This window comes from Mytilus trossulus, chromosome 4 (assembly GCF_036588685.1).
Source record: "Mytilus trossulus isolate FHL-02 chromosome 4, PNRI_Mtr1.1.1.hap1, whole genome shotgun sequence".
In the NCBI taxonomy this organism is placed as follows: domain Eukaryota; kingdom Metazoa; phylum Mollusca; class Bivalvia; order Mytilida; family Mytilidae; genus Mytilus; species Mytilus trossulus.
The window spans coordinates 10882718-10903248 of NC_086376.1; the positions used below are offsets into that span (position 1 = coordinate 10882718).

A 20531-nucleotide genomic window follows, 5' to 3' on the forward strand; every position below is an offset into this window, starting at 1 on the left:
TTTGACATACACAGTCATCTCAGTACCAGAATCAATGACAAACGAAACGATTTCAATTTTAAAATTATTTTCCCCCACCTTAGTAGCAATATACCAACTTCACCTGCATATGGGATATACATTTCCCAACTTATTTGATATTCAAGAGCTTGCAGCTCCTATTCAGAATTTGTAAAACGTCACCAGTGTCTGAGCAGAAAATTGATAAACCATTGATATGCCAAAGAACGTCTTTTTTTCTAAAAAAAAAAAAAGTTCATCGGTAGGTACCAAGACCTTGTTGATAAATATTCCGTATCAACTTCACAAATAATACATGAGGGTATTAATGTATAGATTCCGCGTACTGACGTTGTTTATAATCTTAACTACGTGTTACATTGTTCCTTTATTTGTCTTTGCTTAATTATTGATATTACTTTTACTGTTTGGTCTGTGTTATGTGATATCCGTTTGACGTGGCTAGGTACTTATACATTCCGTCAATGTGTTTGTAGTGTCCTCGGACATTGTTATCGTGCTAAATATATAAAATACGAAGTAAATTGGCAACGAACGACTCTGGACTATTATTTGTTCGCTTTGAAATACACTGAACTTCTGCCCAAAGCTTAGTAAGTATTATTCAACCAGGTATTAAAGTTTTCGCTAAAATGGGCTATCGAAAATACAGGTGAACGGATTAATCCGGCGCTCAAATGTCCCCTTGTAATTCAAATTTGTTCGCTAAAATGTCCTGCGCCCGACCAAACATATAAGGAGAGGTTTTGGATCCAATAGTGAATGGAATGAGTAAACCCACGCATCGTATGTTTTATCAATGGTATATCTTTTTACCGCCAGGATTTTTAGATAACAAAATTATGCTGCAGCCTTAAATCTGGCCTAGCTCTTTTCTATTAGATTTACTGCTTTTTGATGATTCCATGACATTATATACTAGTCAACAAAAGAAACGATACACGACTTTGAAATAAAATTGATCAAAAAGTATTAAATATTAAAACAAAATGAGATACACTATTTTAAAAAGCTTTCATTTTCAATATATGCACATGTGATAATGAAAATCAAAACTTGTCGGAAAGTATCTAAATTCCATGTAAACGATCATAGAATGCAAATTAGTTTTGCGAAAAAATCGACACATATTTTTCTAAGTACTAAATAAGATTTTAAACATTCAATATGCTAATTAAGTTATGTTCATGTTGTAACTCATGGGTTGAATTATTGTTTTTTTTCAAATTTTTGGGAAAAAAGGTGTTTTTTTGAAATCTCAAAAAATGCAAAAAAAAAATAATTTAAATCAATGCTTTAGATATGAAAACAATATGCAGAAAATTTGGAACCTTTCGGATTTGTTTTAAGATTGTTACCGCTTTTTGAATATCACTTTCCACATACTGTCTTTGGTAAATCAGTGGATAATATATACATTTTAACGATTTCTGGTGGGGCCGAACATAGCTTAACAAATAAACAAAGAAACTGTGTGATTTTTAAAAACAAATTGATGGCAAACATTGTCTTTACCTTTAAATGAGAGGTTGGCATCATTAATTGGAACTTCTGTTTTTAAAATTGTCGTTTTATGTAAATTTTGTAAAAAAAAATAAAAAAATCGCGAAAAACGTCACGAAACCAAAAATATTTTTTTTTTTAAACGGATTTATATTTCTATAATGATAAAGTATTACTACCTTCAATATTGGTCCAATGAACAAAAAAGTTTATCTTTAATTTGAAAAAAAAGTCTTGTATCGTTTCTTTTGTTGACTAGTATATATTGAAGATCATGCGCCAACTATGAATGTACGTTTATATTGGCAAGGTCTATATTGTATTATTTGAACTTAAAAATATAACCAAACTATGAAATAAGGCCTTCGCAATATCTAAATGATCCTTACAAATTGACACTGAATACAGATTGGACACACCATGTGTAAATTAACAAAATACAAATCATAAAGTACATTATGGAGGCATCCGCCGTCCAAATATTTCATGCATGTTCAGGACAAATATAAAAGATAAACATAATTAGTAGGTCCTGTAACAGAAACAGTCCGTGAATGAAGGTTGGGGAAATTTGGAGTGTCACTTAAAAATGAGGGTATATTGTTTAGAGACGGACCGAAATTTAGTCTTGTAACTGACCACCTAAGGAGTGATTGCTATAGGGTTTCAACATGCAAAGAGCGTGGTACTCTCTTTACACGAGGCATCGAATTTAATGTTCCCATTCAAACCGGACGTGCCTACGTAGTTGAACATCCCACACAGCCAAACGGACGCCAAACATAAGCAAGGGTTCGTTTTAACAGCCATTTCCTTGGCCAATTATAAACCTTATCTCAATTATTATTTAAAATTGAAGCTGCACCTGTTGGATTATCAACCATAATTTATAATAAAGCAAATAGTTTAATTGGAGCTTCAATATCTTCTACAACATCATTTATAAATATAAAAAAAAATCAAGGTTTTTTTTGTTGTTCCTGAGTTACCATATTTCTATTTCTATTCCGCAGTCACCCAGGGGAATATTAACATAGGAAACTAAGATTTTAACCTCTAAAGAGAATATTAAAGACCTCCCTTTTATCAACACTTAGTTCGAATTATGCAAAGATAAAAGTGAAATTAAAATAAACGCCAAAATAAAAAAAGAAAAGAAAAATGTCGCTGTGGTACAAAATCATTTAGAAAAGCATTTTTTTTAATTTTTTATATAAATTCAGTTACAGATATCGCTTTTTGAATACGAATACGGTTTTTTTTCATTATAGAGACATTGTATATATATACAGTATTATAATAAAAACCATCGTTCATGGTACAAAACCAACAAAAACTGGCCTCTCAAAAAGCATCTACGCTCAAAGAAACATCCTTTTGATAATGTTACTTTCAAATAATAGAAGTCAACACCGAGTGGGACACCACGGCCGGAAGGAGAAGAGAATATTTTTGATTCACGAGCTCCACAATTTAGAACCTGTTGGTCTAAATGAAAAAAAAAGATACAGAAAAGATAAAGAATAATATAGAACACAACATCTTCCTTTTTAGCCTGTAATATTGCCCAATGGACGTTGCAAACTTTTACCACGAATTTGATAAATAGTCTTTAACTTCATTCAAATTTTGAATTCTTTACAAGGCAGCTAAATTTATGTTCAACATAAAATTGAGAATGGAAATGGGGAATGTGTCAAAGAGACAACAATCCGACCAAATAAAAAAACAACAGCAGAAGGTCACCAACAGGTCTTCAATGAAGGGAGAAATTCCCGCACCCGGAGGCGTCCTTCAGCTGGCCCCTTAACAAATATATACTAGTTCAGTGATAATGAACGCCATACTAATTTCCAAATTGTACACAAGAAACTAAAATTAAAATAATACAAGACTAACAAAGGCCAGAGGCTCCTGACTTGGGACAGGCGCAAAAATGCGGCGGGGTTAAACATGTTTGTGAGATCTCAACCCTCCCCCTATACCTCTAACCAATGTAGAAAAATAAACGCATAACAATACGCATAACAATGTACACATAAGCTGCAAAAGTTTCTGATATCACCTAAATGCACGTTTGATGAAGCTAGTTTGTCTAGCGAAAATTTTGCGTTTATTTAATTGCATTGACCTTGTACACATTTTAAACATTATAATGTTTACATACTAAGTAGTGTGTTAAAATTACATTGTTAGGCAATCTACTGTATAATAATAATAATATATGTCAATACAACTTGTGTACACCTGGTAAGTTCTTTTCATAATAGATAGCATAAAAAAAAGAAGAGGTATGATTCATTATTGCCAATGAGACAATTCTCCACAAGAGACAAAATAATATAGAAATTAACAACTATAGGTCACTCTACGGTCTTCAACAATGAGCAAAGCCCATACCGCATAGTCAGCTAGCCCTGTAATTGTTTTTATTCGATCATTTCTTCTTTAGAAATACATCTTACCCCGTTCTTACGTTACCCCATTACTCATTATTTTTTAACAACGGAGCACGCAAATCCACGTGCACTCTCTAATGACATCATACAGATATTTGTATTTCAAAGAAAAAAAAACGTCACTATGTTTGAAATCGCACATTTACTCTTGCATTCTTGTATGTTGGGGCATCTAAAATGAACACTAAAAGGACAAGATATGCTGTAGTTTGAAAAGGTAAACAGCAAAAAGTATGTATATGATAAATGCACATGTCCTCTTAGTTGCTTTTTTTTTTTTAATTAACAGGACTTTCAAAATAAACAAAAATTGATATGGAAGTTTAATATATTCTACATAGTACTATTTTTCAAAATCAAATACATGCATTTGATTCTATATCAAGTTAACGATCAAATCGTAAGATAACTTCAATGTAATTCATCACTCTGTAAGTCGTCGGTTTTCAAATGTTTTGTACCACCTTTCCATTGGCCATCATGGCATGTCATTCTAATTTGAAGGTACTTGTATTAGAATGAACCGAATCTTTATCAATTAGCTAGTGTCATTTTGAACACAATTTTATCCAAGAGCATATTTCTTTAACGGCATATTCATCATTATAAAACTAATGTCAGTTTGTTCCTCCATATACCTCTACCAGACTTCTGCTTTATGGTGAAACAACACTTTAGGGTCAAACGGATATTTTTTGTAGAAACAATACGTTATGGAGAAAAAGATGTTCGTGACTCGCATCGGTTCCTAATAATTAAAGTCCGTACGTTTTTTATGTGGGAATTAGTAATTGGTATAAACTAGTCTAGAAGACAAAATAAGAAAAGTTAATTGTTAACTGTGTTTAGTTACCATGCCATGTGGGTAAATAAAAGTGCTGTTTTACTTTATCAGTTTTTATGGGCGATTTAACCACTAAATGTCCTTAATTCTCCGTGCTGTTACATGTTAATTAGGGGAAAGGAACGTTGAAGAGTTTCCAATTAGTTGTCTGAGATCACTATAAAATTGATTGTACTGCCAATAAATTTCTATTTAGTTACGATAGAGGTTAGAAAAAGATAAACAACAGCTCAAACTAACGGGTTCTGTTCAATCTCAAAATAATTTAAAGGGTTTTAATAGTCAGCTTAAAGACGGATTCAACAAATATTAGTTTGTGAATGATAGAGTGGACAGACGTTTATTGATCTAAGACAACCAGATGTCGTTGATATCATCTTAAATTTGTCATAATTATATAAAGGCGGGGTTAACAATACTGCTGAATATTAACTTGTATTGCTTTCCTTCAATCAGCGATTCACAAATCAAAATGGTGATGAACTTTCAATTTGTCCAGGGTACATCAGGAAGTCATTATTATATTGACAAAGATTTTAATAAGGAAGTGTATGCAAACTTTTATAAGAAACTTAACAAAATGAATGACTTGGCAGACGACATTCAAAGTTGTTGTTCTTCACATTCGGACAATGAATCAGTTTCCAGCAATGTTGAACCAGTTCGGAATAATTCGTTAAAGTTTGGAATTGCAAACATTTTAAAAGACAGTGAACATTCAGTGACTACAGAAACGTCATTTTCTAACGATGAACAATTATCTAAAAACATGTTTAACCATACGAACAGTCCAAGACTTTTATTTAATCCGTATTTTATGCCAAATTCAAGCCTTATGTGGCCTCTCCAAGATTTATCAAGAGATAGACAAATATGTAAGTATTATTTTAATGATTTATTTAAAGTTATTTATTTGTATATACATAACTATCTGCAGACGAATAACAAAAATCAGTTTTTTTTATAAAAAAACATTTTCAAATTACATTCATATTCATTTGAGAGAAGGAAAACAACCCAGACAAGCGCACACACATGTCGTGTATATTAAATTCAACAATTTATTTTTTAACTTCGTGACAAATATACCTATATATGCCAATATAAGTGTACTAGTATCTATTTTGCATGCAGACCTACAAAATGTCATCTTATCTTTTACCTTAGCTTACGATTCATATTCTGACTCTACTTAGAAAATTTTGACTATTGCCTCTTTAAATACATACTAGGCATAATTTATTAAAATTATTTTCTCTACATTTCAGTAACCAGACGAATAGGGCATCCGTATCAAAACAGAACCCCTCCAAAGAAAAAGAAGCCAAGGACATCATTCAGCAGACTTACCATAATAGAACTAGAGAAACGGTTTGAACAGCAAAAGTATCTAGCGTCATCTGAACGAACGCATTTAGCAAAAGCTCTGAAGATTTCAGATTCACAGGTGAAAACATGGTTTCAGAATAGGAGAACCAAGTGGAGGTACGCAAAAATATTTGTTTTCTCCCAAAATTAAAATCATTAAAAGACAAAAAAAAAAAAAAAAAAACCAAACAAACAATTATATGTATATATGTAAGCTGTATAAAAAAATGCATGTTAATATCAATTGGCAAAATGTATGTCCATATATTAAAGATTTTCTTAGATATGTATAGATCTATGTTTAGCATGCTTTACCAGTATTACAATATAAACAAGTATGAACTGTTGAGGACTTCAAATGGGAAAGGAAATTTATGTACTACAAATGGAATTTAATTCGCATTGGCATTTTGACAATAATTTAAAAAAAATCAGTATTGTATTATATCAAATTGTCATGTACTTAAATAAAAATCCACTGCTTCGATAATGTTCATTCAATTTCGATCAATCTTTTTTTCAAGTAAACCGTTTCAAAGAAGATTTGTATTATAACTGAAAATCTAAAGACAATTCATCGTTGTTAATTTAAACTCCCCCCCCCAAAAAAAAAAAAAAAAACGCATGTTCCAGAACAGATTTTTTGGTTAATTTGATATGTTTTAACAGTAGAGAAAAAATATTTGAAATATTATATTCATATGTTTTTATGTTATTTGTAAATGTTCGTTCTGGAGTTTTTGATTTATGTGAGAAAAAAAGAAACTGCGCAGATCATCTAGATTATCCATTAACATTTGAAAAGTGCATGTTATGGTGAAAACCGCGTAAATGACGTGTTAAAATAATTAAATAATTAAAGCAAACTAACTCAATGCGATAAAATTTCATTCATATCTGTTTAGATAAGATTGACAATCTTTTCATTAGAACTGACATATTCCGTTACTTATATCAATATATTCTATAAAAGTATATTCTTAAAAGAAATTAATCCGTCTATTTTATCATAAATAATATAAAAAAAAATATGTTGTATTATTACCAATGAGAAAAATCTCCACAAGACACCAAATAACAGAAAAATTAACAATTATAGGTAGCCATATGGCCTTCAACAATGATCAGAGACCATTCTGCATAGTCAGCTTTAAAAGGGTCCGACACGACAATGTAAAACAATTCACCGAGCAGGGTTAAACATGTGTGTAGCGAAGTGCGCAATCCTCTGTCATGCTTACCTGCACAGTGGTGTAACAGCACAACATAAGAATAAAATATATATATGTTAATGAGCCAAGGCTCCGTGCTGAAGACCGTACCTTGACCTATAATGGTTTACTTTAATAAATTGTTACTTGGATGGAGAGCTGTCTCATACCACATCTTCCTATATCTATAAAAATTGTTCGAAAAGGCTTGAGATCATATCAACAATAAGCACACAAAACAAAACCATATGGAAAGCACAAGAACACAGGTATCCCACCAAGAGTACATTTTAAAGTTGCTGCGAATTCCAACTTAAAAGATAAATAATGCTTCAAAGACTATAATATCAAACTAGTTTATTTTTTCAAGAGATCCGACATTAAAGATTTCCTATTTGTGTTGGCTTTTTATTCGATTGCTGTGAAAGTTGTATTTTATTTATTTACAACTTTTTATGCCAATATATTTTGAACTTGATCACTATTTTTTTGTAGGCGACAAGTTGCTGAAGAAAAGGAAATACAAAGACAAGCTGCAAATCGTTTATTAATGTCTATTGGACAAAGTGTTTTGCAATAAATTGCTCAACCTAATGTGACTTTAAAGGAAGTATTATTGTTAATTAAGAAGCCATTACTGTGGGTTCTTTTCCCACAAAATTTAACTGTTTTATTGCTTTTACATTAAAAAAAAACTTTTATTAATCGTTCTTCTTTTAATATTATATTATAATATTGCGGTCCATCAGATGAGGTAAATGCATTTCATCAGTTTTACTGTGATACAGTGAAGTATTAGTTAACCCAATATATTGGAACCATGTATTTTTTTTTTTAAATAAGCGGTGTTTAAGAAAACCATGAGTTCAGGGCAAGAACTTTTTACCTTTCAGCCAAATACAATATTAATTTGTTTTATTATTCAAGTGGAAAATATGGCACAGAATTCATTCTGCGATGGTATTTGCGACTGCTTGCCAATCGTTTGTAACAGTATCACTATAGTTTTTTTTCGACTATGACATCTTCTCTTCTTTTCATCTTTTTGATTAACCATAGCAACATCTCTATAAATAATTCGTGGTTCTATATACATATATACCCGTTGGTGTCTTTAACCTATTTGGCTATGACGATTCATATTGATGTATATTGTAATTGTAATTGTAAAAAATACCAGTGGCAGTAGTTGTATCCCGGCATTGACCTCTTATTCAGGTTGTTAACCCAATCAAAATTAATTACCTACATTTTAATGTTCAATAAACATATTAATAAACCTAATTGTCTTAAAATTCATTTCACAGCATAGCACCATGTTTCCTTTTTTATTTTTATGTTACCCGTATTTTGAGAAACAAAGACTATAATTGATTGACAAAGATCCGGGAATGATAGACCTACGTCTGTGACTCCGTTAGTTATAATAAACGACCAATTTCTAATGGCTTTAATTCGATCGAATGTATAGCCATATAACAATATAAAGTTTAATTATACGCCCCATTGACTGACTAGTGAAGGGAATAATTCAGGAGCATCCTCTTTATAATTAATTTATCCATGTAATGTGATATTTATTTAACCTTACAGCCGTCTATCATGGTCTTATAGAAATTGATTGGCCTGTCTACATATCAAGATAAAAGGTCCTCTGGGACTATTGTCTTCCAATGTAATGAGGCCATTTTATTAAATTAACAAAATGAATTCATCAAAAGTAAAAAAAGTCATCGTATTGACAGGAATCAATTGTTTGAAATATAACAGAGCGGTATTCTATCCCGGTAAGGTTAGCTTGTCGTCGCTTTTGGAGATCTGTTACATCTCGCCGATTGTGTACTGTTATAAGAACTGATATGGAATATTTATTATCATTGCTCAACTTCAATATAAAAGAAGACTAGAAAAGTAATAGTTTCTTTATCCCCCCCAAACCCCCCAAACCCGAAAAAAAAGAAAAAAAAAGATAACTGAAAGTTTCAAATATAACTTCAGATTTGCCCTTTTAGCTACTTGAAGTACATGAAATACCTTAAACGTTTAAAGTGGGAATTGTACAGATTTGGCTATTTATATATATATATATATAGCTCTCGTTGCATTTCTGTATGTATATGTTTATCTATTATACTTCAGTAATCCTTTTCTTTATAAAATAAGAATAAGTACACACTTTTTTCACTATTTTTTCAATTGCTAGCGTTTCCCACTATTGGACCTCGGTGAAACTATTTCGCGGAGTTTCAAATGCAGCTACGGGATTGCTAATTTTGAGATCGCGGCGGGAGTTACAACGTCGCATTTTACCTCTTGTATTTAAAATTGACGTCAGTGAAGAACGTAGCCTTACCATCCAGACTATATATGAAGTATACGTTGATTTAGCCCCGACTTTAATTGTCTGATGTCTCTTTCCGTATAATAAAACACTTACTGACTGGATATTCGTGGAATAGTAAGTTTATTGTCCCCTCGGATACAACTATTACCCTCTGCTACGCCTCGGGGCGATAGTTGCATATCGGGGCCAATAAACCTACTATTCCACTCAAACTCAGTCAATATGTACACGCGAAGCTATAAACTGACGTCATATGTTATGCTGTAAGCATGCAATAGCAATAACGGCTCTATTCTAATAATTTGTATATGATAACCATTGTTACCAGGTGCTATTACACTCACTGTTAACATCGCAAGGAGGATATGTCTGAATGTAAATCTGTTTAGTCTATTGTAAAATGACATGATAGTTCAGCAGTATTCTAAACAGCTTCCCAAACCACTTGTACGAATCGTCAACTTTATTTTGTCGATCTTTTAAGTGGAAATTGTCGAAATCACTATTCGTTTTGTGTAAGCCGAAATGTGTGAAATATTTCAGACCAGTAGTTGTTGGTTTTTTTTTGTATATAAAAGCATTGTTTCCTTCAGAATAAAGTTAAAAAATAAATGTTACCTTTGACTTTAAACACACTCAGTAATATAATTTATATAATATAATTAGTTTAAATGTGTTTCACGTCATGATTAACATTTATTTTTCAACTTTGAATTGAAGGGAACTATTATGCACTTCTATATAAAACCATCACCTACTGTTCTGGATTATATGACCCTTTTTTCCATATAACAAATAGTCATTTCGTTCACTGCCACGTTATAGGTCGGCAAAATTGGACGATTTGTATTGTTGTTATATTAAGGAATAAGAAAGCAGGTGCTATCATGCAAGATAATTTACCATAAATGACAATAAAGCCGACCGATTATGTATTTGTTTTCTCCATCATTATTTGATAGTGCTTGGTTTTCCTATAGTAAATGGGAATGATACTAGTCGAATTCACCATGGGATTAAAGACAATTCATTTAAGTTAAAAGGTTTGTTCATTTTGTAGTCCCTAGGTGAGAAAGTTTTCAGTTTATTTGATTTAGAAGCCAGAGTTACAGTGATAGTTCTATAGAGATAAACCTCCTTCAATTAAACCCCATTTTCTCATACTACATGAATAGTCCTTAAACTTGATTAAATGATTCAACCCTCTTAATTCTATACAGCAAATTAAATAAGCATGGATTCAATGGCGAATTATCTAGGAATGTAATAAGGGTAATCAGTAGAAACGATCCTCGGGGACCAGTCCATCGTGTATCTATTGCAACTAATACTACTTAATTTCCAAGATAGTTCTTCAGATGGACAATTTTTTGCCACAAAGGCGCAATCCTGACAGTTCTTATAAATCAAATTCTACTCCCTCTAGCATATTAGTAAAGTAAAGCATTATCACTTCCCATCTTTTATTTGTAATTTAACAATTAAAACATTGAACATTATACAAATAATAAACGATCAAGTACCAGGAGATTACATATAACAAACAGGAATTGTTTTGTAGGTTAACGGGTAATATATTAATTGTTGGTTTGCTACTTTCAACCAGTCGATCAAGCAGTTTTCTTACTTATTTTTTTAACATCCTTTTAACTGGAATTGCTTCTTATGTTGCTGTTTTATTTTAGGTAAATGATACAGTACATGTACATCATTTATAAAACATTTTTTTTCTGGTGATAATGTGGAAGGAAGTCGGTACGCTTTAACGTGTCATGCGCACTGCAATCGGTATTACACGTGAACATTGATGTCACATGGTTAGTATCGCTGCTGGAATGCTGTCATTCGGACTGCTGTTACTGTATACATCTCATTCGGTATCTAGTGAGTCAGTATCGGGTTGGTGTAAACTATGAGGGTGTAAATGATATATTTTGACGATATATTTTACTTTTAAAGTATAATAACTTATTTACTAATAGAGTTAAATCCAGATAAGCGTTTAGGACGTATGAAATTTGTGAAGTGTTGTTTTCATTATTCAGTTTGTAAAAATTATATTTCTGCGACTGTGTCAGGCACAGTTATCCATATTTAGTTTTTGGTTCTTTCGTTTTGTGTCTCTTTGCCTTGATGCTCCAATGTTTTTATTTGGCGTTCAAACTGTATGTGTCAATATGTGTACCTCATACACAGCTACTTTTGCATAGGTACTATTTATGTACCACAAATCTGTAGTACTGGAAATCTACTTTTAATATTCAGTACTAATGTCTAACTTACGAATTATTGTAATATTTAAGTACCTGTATTTTGCAGTCCTTGATTTGTTCTTGAAATTTAAGTACTACAGATTTTTGGTTGCACGGTTACTTTTTCAGCATTTTGAACGTTTGTCTTTTTCAAATCTCATAAAGTCATGATGTTCAAACATGGAATACTGTGATCATTTTTGAACCAATATTTTGAGTACAAATCAAGTACTAAATATTACAATAAGTTTAAAGTAAAGAAATAGTTCTAAATATTACAAGTAAATTTCCAGTACTGCAGATATTAAGTACAGAAATAGTGCCTATGCAAAAGTAGCTGTGTAGTACTTTGATCACTTAGTGGTCGGATTATATAATTGATACCATGTCTGCCATTCAGTCCTCTCTTTTATTATATAATCAAACAGTTGCCCGGATATATTTTTAAATTTTTATGTAGATAGTTATCTGCGAATAAACTCATCACAAATACCAGGATTTTTTTAAACTTTGTAAATGCATCTCAGAAGACTTATCAGGGACACTCGATTCAATAAAGTTAAGAGCATTGAGGACCAAAATTTTCTAAAAGTTGTGCGAGATACAGCTCAGGTAATCTATTCCCGAGATAAAAAGGCTAAGTATATAAAAAGTTCAATGTTTGGTAAACAGTTCATTTATAATTATGATCATAGCAATGACAATTCATATTGACTACTGGTGATACCATCGGGGAATAAAACTAGCAGTGGTATTGACCCAGTGGTTATTAATAAACTCATCATAGATACCAGAATTGAGGACCAAAAATTTCTAAAAGTTATTCCAAATACAGTTAAGGTAATCTATTCCTGAGATAGAAAAGCCTTTGTATATTTCAAAAATTCAAAGTTTTGTAAACAGTTAATTTATAATTGATTATAACAATTTAGTACATCAGGACATTATAAACTGCATTTCATATCGAGTTTTGCTTTCTTTCTGATTGACCCCTGTTTGGTGGAATTTCAGTCCTTAGATCAAAAAATTTCATTAAAACTGGACTTGTCTGGAATTTTTTAATAATACGTGCAGACCTTGTGCTGCTTAATGGTGTATTAGAACATTAGGATGACTTAACATATCGAGTTTGTGCTTCGTTCATCTTATCGACTTTTGGTGGAATTACGGCCCTTATACCTTGGAAAAGACCATGGACATTATTGTTGTATCCGTCCTGACTTCAATAGTGTATACTAGGTCAGTGAAAATGGACGTCATACTAAACAATGTTCTAAGCGATTATTTGAAGTGAAAACAAGGATATAAATATATCTCTGAGGTTGCAATTAAAGTATAAAGTAATTGCAGTCAGACAGAAATACACTTTACCATCGTATTTTGTTGATTTAATGTATGTTACTTATATACTTCTAAAAACTGGAAAAGATACCCAAGAAAAGAAAATCTGAACTTCGATGTGAAACTTGATTTTATTCTAATACCATTCCGTATTTTATTTATCTAAATATGCTTTTTCTATACATATTATAACTTTGGGTAATACATGTAATACATTTTAAAAATCAAATTATAAAATATGCTTGCTAAAATAGTGAAAAGCTGTAAAAAAATAATCAAAGATCTTATAGATTGTTGAAAATAACATTATTTCCTCATTTCAATATAATCAATTCAGTAGAATATTGTAAAAATATTGATGTTGACACGGTACGCAATTTATTTCCTTGTAGAATGTGTCAATTATTTAAAGACAGTCTTAAAGTCAGTTTAATGGCAGTTTACATATTATAGTTGATGTTAGTTGGTCTATGTTAAGCAGTCTCGAGGAAGCAGAACGATAGAAATGATATGATTTATATTGTGGGCGGAACAAACAATGATATTGGTTCCTTATTGATATAGAAATTAACTAGTATTATGACTGTCAAAGCATATGATCAATTAAACTGCAGTCCTCATCAGTGATACCGATACGAATACAATGACCAACACAATGAAAGCTATTGATATCGGCAAAATTGAAGGAGTAATCAATATGTCTTCAAGTTGTTCGGGATTAGTTTGAAAGTATAACCGGAAGCGATTTAAAGTAAGGACAAATGACAGAATTGGCCATAGTTCTATTAGGAAATCATGTTAATATGTTTTGAATATTAATATGAATAAACATTTGAATATTAATATGAATAAACATTTGAATATTAATATGAACAAACATTTGAATATTAATATAAACAAACATTTGAATTGGATGCTGTCATTTTTTTGGTTGTTGAAAAAATGACGTACATGTGTGTAAAAAAAGTAAAATCACAACAATACTGAACATAGAGGGAAATCAATTCGGAAAATCCATAATCACATGGCAAAATAAAATAACAAAACGCATCAAAAACGAATGGACAAGAACTGTCATATTCCTGACTTTGTACAGGCATTTTCAAATGTAGAAAATGGTGTATTAAACCTGGTTCTATAGCGCTAATCCTCTCACTTTAATGACAGTCTCATCAAATCTCGTTATATTTACATTGATGCGTTAAATAAACAGACACAGTAAATAAAATAGTCAAAATATGGGTACATCAGTCATCATCGTATAACAATTTTAATAGGAACAATTTAACAGAACACAAAAACATCTACTATCTACGAACACATTGGTCTGAAATTTTTTAGACGTCACATAAATTTGTCGTTCAATGTGCATACAAACAATTTTAACATAGCAGGATGAATATCATCCTATCCATATAGTCATCATTTATATAAATAAACTCATCATAGATACCTGGATTAACATTTTATATTTGCGCCATACGCGCATTTCTTCTACAAAAGACTCACCAGTGACGCTAAAATAAAAAAATAAATTTAAAAGGTCAAATAAAGCACGAAGTTGTAGAGCATTGAAGACGAAAAAGTCTTTAAAGTTGGCCAAACACGTCTGAGGTAATATATTCTCAGAGGTAATATATTCTCAGAGGTAATATATTCTAAGGAAGAAAAATCTTAGTATTTTAATAGAATTTCAATATTTTGTAAACAGCTAATTTTAAATTATGACCATATCAATAATAATTCATGTTAACGCAGAAGTGCTGACCACTGGGGATGTGATACCCTCGGGGAATTATAACTCCACCAACAGTGACCACGACCCTGTGGTTGTAAATAAAGTCATCATATATACCAGGATTACAATTTTACATTTGAGCCAGACGTGCGATTCTTAGAACATAAGACTATAAACTAAGCATAAGTATAAAAGGAAAATGAATTAAACACCTTGTATACTGTTTCAGTACATTTACTTAAAAATGAAAATAAACTGACAACGCCATGGCTAAAAATGAAAAAGACAAACAGACAAACAATAGTACACATGACACAACATAGAAAACTAAATAAAAAACAACATGAACCCCACCAAAGTTTATGGGCGATCTCAGGTACTCCAGAAGGGTAAGCAGATCCTGCCCCACATGTGGCACCCGTGTTGCTTATGTGATAACAAATCCGGTCAATAGTCTAATTCGATATGAGATTATCATTTCGAACTAAATAGCTCTGAAAAGACTAAATAATAAATTTTAAACTAAATTTCAGGCTTTCAATCAATTTCAGACTTAAACACAGCTGTAAATTATGTTCTGTTTAGACAATATGCTTGCAGTCAAATTAATTTTGTTCAATTCTATATAAAGATTGATCAGTTATGGTTTTTACTTGTACACATTAAAATTATTTTGATTTTTCCAAACAGCTACTGGACAGTATTGAAGTGACAGCAAGCGTATTGTATCACCAGTACTATTTTTACTGCAGTGGATACGATTGAATATTGACTGAAAGAGTGAACAAGAATGACTAATATATTGTTTGACACTTTCAAGATTACGATAAGATCAAAATGACCGTTAAGACTGAAAGTCATTCAAATAGATTTAAAACAACGATATTAAATCGTCCCTTTACTTTATAATTAAAATTAATAATATTTAATCCAATATTGCAGGATCTAGAGACCAGAAAAGAATAAGAAAACTCAAGTTCATATATGATATAGGTTTGTCTTTGAATGTCATAAAAGAGGGACGAAAGATACCAAAGGGACAGTCAACAACATAACATTACTATTGTCTAAAAAGACCGAGAATAATGTCTCTGGTAAAGACGATCAAGAGTTTTCTATTATTGTTTTTTTTTTTTGTAAAAAAAATCATGAGGTTTTTTGTATTACTAATAATTGACTTTAATGATGATTTATAAACGTTTCAAAACCACATTGTTTTACCAATATAGTTCTGCATATTGTTTTTGTTATACTAAGTTAATTTAAGTTAGAATTACATTCGTACTGTTATTAGATAGCTACCACTTTATTACACTGACCATAAAAATGTCCAGACGTGACCATTTGTTACAACTGACCTAATTGTGTCCGATGATATTTTACAATTCGCACATCTCGCTGTCAAACACCAGTTATTTCTGAACGCCTGTTACATTTGTTTTAATTTCCGTAAGTCTAATGTACCGTTCTATTTTCTATTATTTCAAGACATTATTTGTCAGGAACTTTCTTATTTTGCTTTGAATAGACAATTGTTTTAAAATTCCCAGAGGGACCTGTAAAACCCTTTTTGCGTGTAAATGAAATAAGTGTATAATAGATAGTCTGATAGTTGGGCCGTAGCCTGTGAACTAATTTAGCTTTTTATTGAATCTAGACTGCAACCTTTTGCCATCGAGAACAGAAGCAATTGTAAAAGGTGTAAAATGCTTTCTGATAGCGCTAATGAAACCTTCTAAAACGTGTTAACGTCCCTCGACAAGTTCACTGCAGTGAAGATTTCCATAATACAATGCGAGAATTTTTAAAAGAAACAACAAATTTGGTGATATCGATATACTTATGGATGACAGTACCTAGGGACAATCGTCAGAATTGTTTTCCGTGTGGAATTTGTCGGTTTTTCGTGACACTGGAATGGTTTAAATAATGAAATGAGGGATAAGAATTGACAGATACGCGGCTTTCAACGGCAAAAGATCATTTACGTGTTTATTGGCCATTTGTAAAATAAATGATTGTCTGAGATGAAGTCATTCTTAAAACTAATTAAGAATAACATCAAAACAATGGTTTATTGCGCAGGTAAAGGAGTTTTCTCTAGCAAAAACAAGTATTTGTTTTCAATTGTTTTACATGCTAAACCAAAACGAAATTCTTTTACGTTTGTCAAGACTCAACATTAAAATATGTTTTGAAAATAGCTAATTATTTAGCGTTTAGTGGATTTTCTTAAATGTGTTACTTCGAAAAGTAATGTACACAAAACCCTACTGGTTGGAAAATAGAGATATGGTTTGATTGCGAATGAGGTAATTATCCACAAGAGGTCAAATGATGTGGATGTAAAAACAAAATGAAAACAACAGGTTGAAACGCTTTTCCGGGTATCTTCATCAAGAACCTTCAAAGCCGAATATTTTGAAATCGAGGTTCTGTTTAGGAAACGAAACAGTTGAAGAGCTATATTACAAAAAAGTACATTCACAGCCAAATTCATTTCAGGTCAAATTTCCTGAGGTCCCCTGAGGGTGTTAGACGATAAGGATCACTGTATGGCCTTTATCAATGAGCAAAACTCATACCGTAGTAAAGTAAACTATAAAAGACCCAAACCATACAAAATGACAAAATGTGGAAGACTTCAAAGAAAACCAGCATATGACACATCAGATCAGAAATATGACAGACAAACATTCTAAACGGAAAGTCCCTAAGCAAATGTCAAAATCAAAATCTCAAACACAACAAACGTATGGATAACATTATAATATTCCTGACTTGGCGACTGTAAAGAAATGACTTCTACTATCTATTTGGAACCCGTCTTTTAATAGCTTCTTTATTAGCAGCAAAACTCATAATGCGGTGGGTTTGTTTTATTATTTGTGTATTTTTCTGTCCTGATTGTTCTTGCATTTATTTGTACTGTATATTACTGTCGTGTAATGGTGTCATTTTAGTGTTATATTTAACATTGTCATAAAAGACTGAGGTTTTGCTAGCCACAAAACCAGGTTAATCCAATATTTTTTTCTTAAATTGTCCTGTACTAAGTCAGAAAAAATGCAGTGTTGCATTGTCGTTTGTGGTTTGTTCACTTTATTGTTTCTGTTGTTTCGTTGTTTTCCTCTTATAGTTAATTTGTTTCCCTCAATTTAAGTTTGTAACCCGGATTTTTTTTCTCAATCGATGTATTACTTTCGAACAGCGGTATAGTATACTTTTGCCTTTATTTTACATTGTTTATGGGAATCAATGCAGGCTCTTTAATAATGAGTCTAAGTAAAAGAAATCTCCTCGTAGGAGTACATTATATTTGCCAAAGGTACCTTTTTTGGTGAATTGTCAAAATAAGTAAAATAACAAGAATTCAAAAGGGAAAGTCCCTAATAAAATGGCAAAATCGAAAGTTCAAACACACCAAACAAATGGATAACAACTGTTATTATATTTCTGACTAGGTACACTTCGGAGATGTAAAGTTCATGTGCATGTTCTGGTGGTACTTTCCGACATTAAATGGGAAGTTCATAACTGGGAAGCTTAAATCATATTTTTGTCGTTCTCTTTTGTTCCCCATCGACCTTTTCAGCAATTTCTACATGTAAAGCAAGTGAAGCCGCTTTTGATTTGTTTTCTCTCAATCGATTTAAGACTTTTGAATAGCGGTATACCTCTCTTGCTTTTATCCACTGTAACTGTGATATCCTTTGATTCAAGTTCGATTGGATAGATGTGTTCAGCGTACTAGTTGTTCCAAAACTTGTTTTTGAGTGACTGATATCATCTAAATAACGGAACGTGAGGTTAAAGGGAAATGCTGGGTATACATTCTTAATATGAAGTGCCTGCAATATCAAACCTGTCCAATATGAATGACGGAATAAGAAGACAAGTCTTTCAAAGGTAAAAAGTATGTTTTCAATCAAGAAATGGGGCACATTGACAATGTTTTTGAGTAGAAAAAAAAATGTTCTAATAAATCAGAGTTCTACTTTTTAACAAAGCAAGAATTATCCTTTCTAATTAGAACAAGCTAATATTTTGTCTCAGTGAGATTTAGCCCAACACAATAGTGTGATGTATGGTTAAACGCAGATGGATCAGTTGTGTTTTTTGTCAAATACTTTTTCATTTTATTTTATGTGTCTAAATATTTGTCAACTACATTGAACATACATTCTCGTTCAAATAACTTAAAATAATACGTGCCTAATAGTACCACAAATCTTATAAACTCTCTTCTCTGAAATTTAAACATCTGCAAATGTTTGTGCTTCCGAGGCATGATTTTACTATCGAAAGATATATTTATAGAGCATAGTTGGTCGTGTAGACTAAGGTCCTTGACATAGTGCAGCCGGACTTGTCATGATAAAGCACAAGCATAGATTCAAATTCTGTTGGAAAAATTACAAACTTATACAACAAGATTGAAAGTAGTAAGCTTGAAAAATACCAAAGCAATAACAATAAAATTTCACAGTAATATAAAAAACGAATGTCTTCTGAATACGAAAAATTACCAGTCTTCAAGTTTTATTATTTCTTCAAAATACAAAGGTCAAGCTCAAAAGGCTATCAACAAAGAGAACTTTAAGAAATCAAACTAAAATCATATGAAATTCTAAGAAAGTAACGAGTTAAGGCTGTTACATATGTAAAATAATATGAATTATTTCAGAAAAAATACAAGACTTTCGTCAGTTTTTATGGACTGTTTTTTGTTATTGACTTATCTCGGGGTTTTGTATTTTTATTGTACTCTTTTATACTCAGAGAACATAAGGTATAACATTAATCATTAGAACATGCATCAGATTTAATAAAGGGACAGACGAGGAAAACAAAATCTAAGAAAAGACCAGAGTTCCAATGTCCTCCGCGTTGCACATATTTTATCTATCCAAGTAACAAGGACAATGACTGTTTTTTCTATAAAACTGTTCATAAAGATCCCCAAGGGTACATAACCCTTTCTTTAATAATTGATCAGCATTGATTTTCGAATTCGTCCGAAACATTGGTTATATAAACCTACAATATAAGTTCATAAAGTTGTTGCAAGTACACATAAGAGTTCTTATGTTGTAATTTCCCATATAAATATTATTTTAAAGGGACATAACTCTTTTCAAAATGATAAATGGGATTTTCAAACCCATCTAAGACATTACTGATTTAAACTGGTGTAAATACAAATTTTAATCCTGGTATCTATGATAACTCTTCAAAAATTATTTTTTGGCATAGATTTTTGAATTGATATGAACTTCTATCTTTGTTCTCAAGAATCGTACATAACATGAGATGCAATTTTTTATAATTTTTTTTTCCAAGGGGCGTAACTCTTGAACTAATAATAAATCGACACTGATTTTCGAAATCGTCCTAGAAATTACTGCTACCTATCTTAATCAAAGTTTTAAAAAAACTATGTCAAGAAT

General features: G+C 31.5%; 1 protein-coding gene across 1 annotated transcript; it reads left to right on the plus strand.

Moving 5' to 3' along the window:
- Positions 1 to 5011: 5011 nt before the first annotated feature.
- LOC134713721 (homeobox protein pnx-like) lies at positions 5012 to 8645 on the plus strand. The gene is made up of 3 exons (XM_063575012.1): positions 5012 to 5702; positions 6096 to 6312; positions 7902 to 8645. Exons 1-3 carry the CDS (start codon positions 5300 to 5302, stop codon positions 7984 to 7986), a joined length of 705 nt encoding a protein of 234 aa, XP_063431082.1. The 5' UTR covers positions 5012 to 5299; the 3' UTR covers positions 7987 to 8645.
- Positions 8646 to 20531: the final 11886 nt, after the last annotated feature.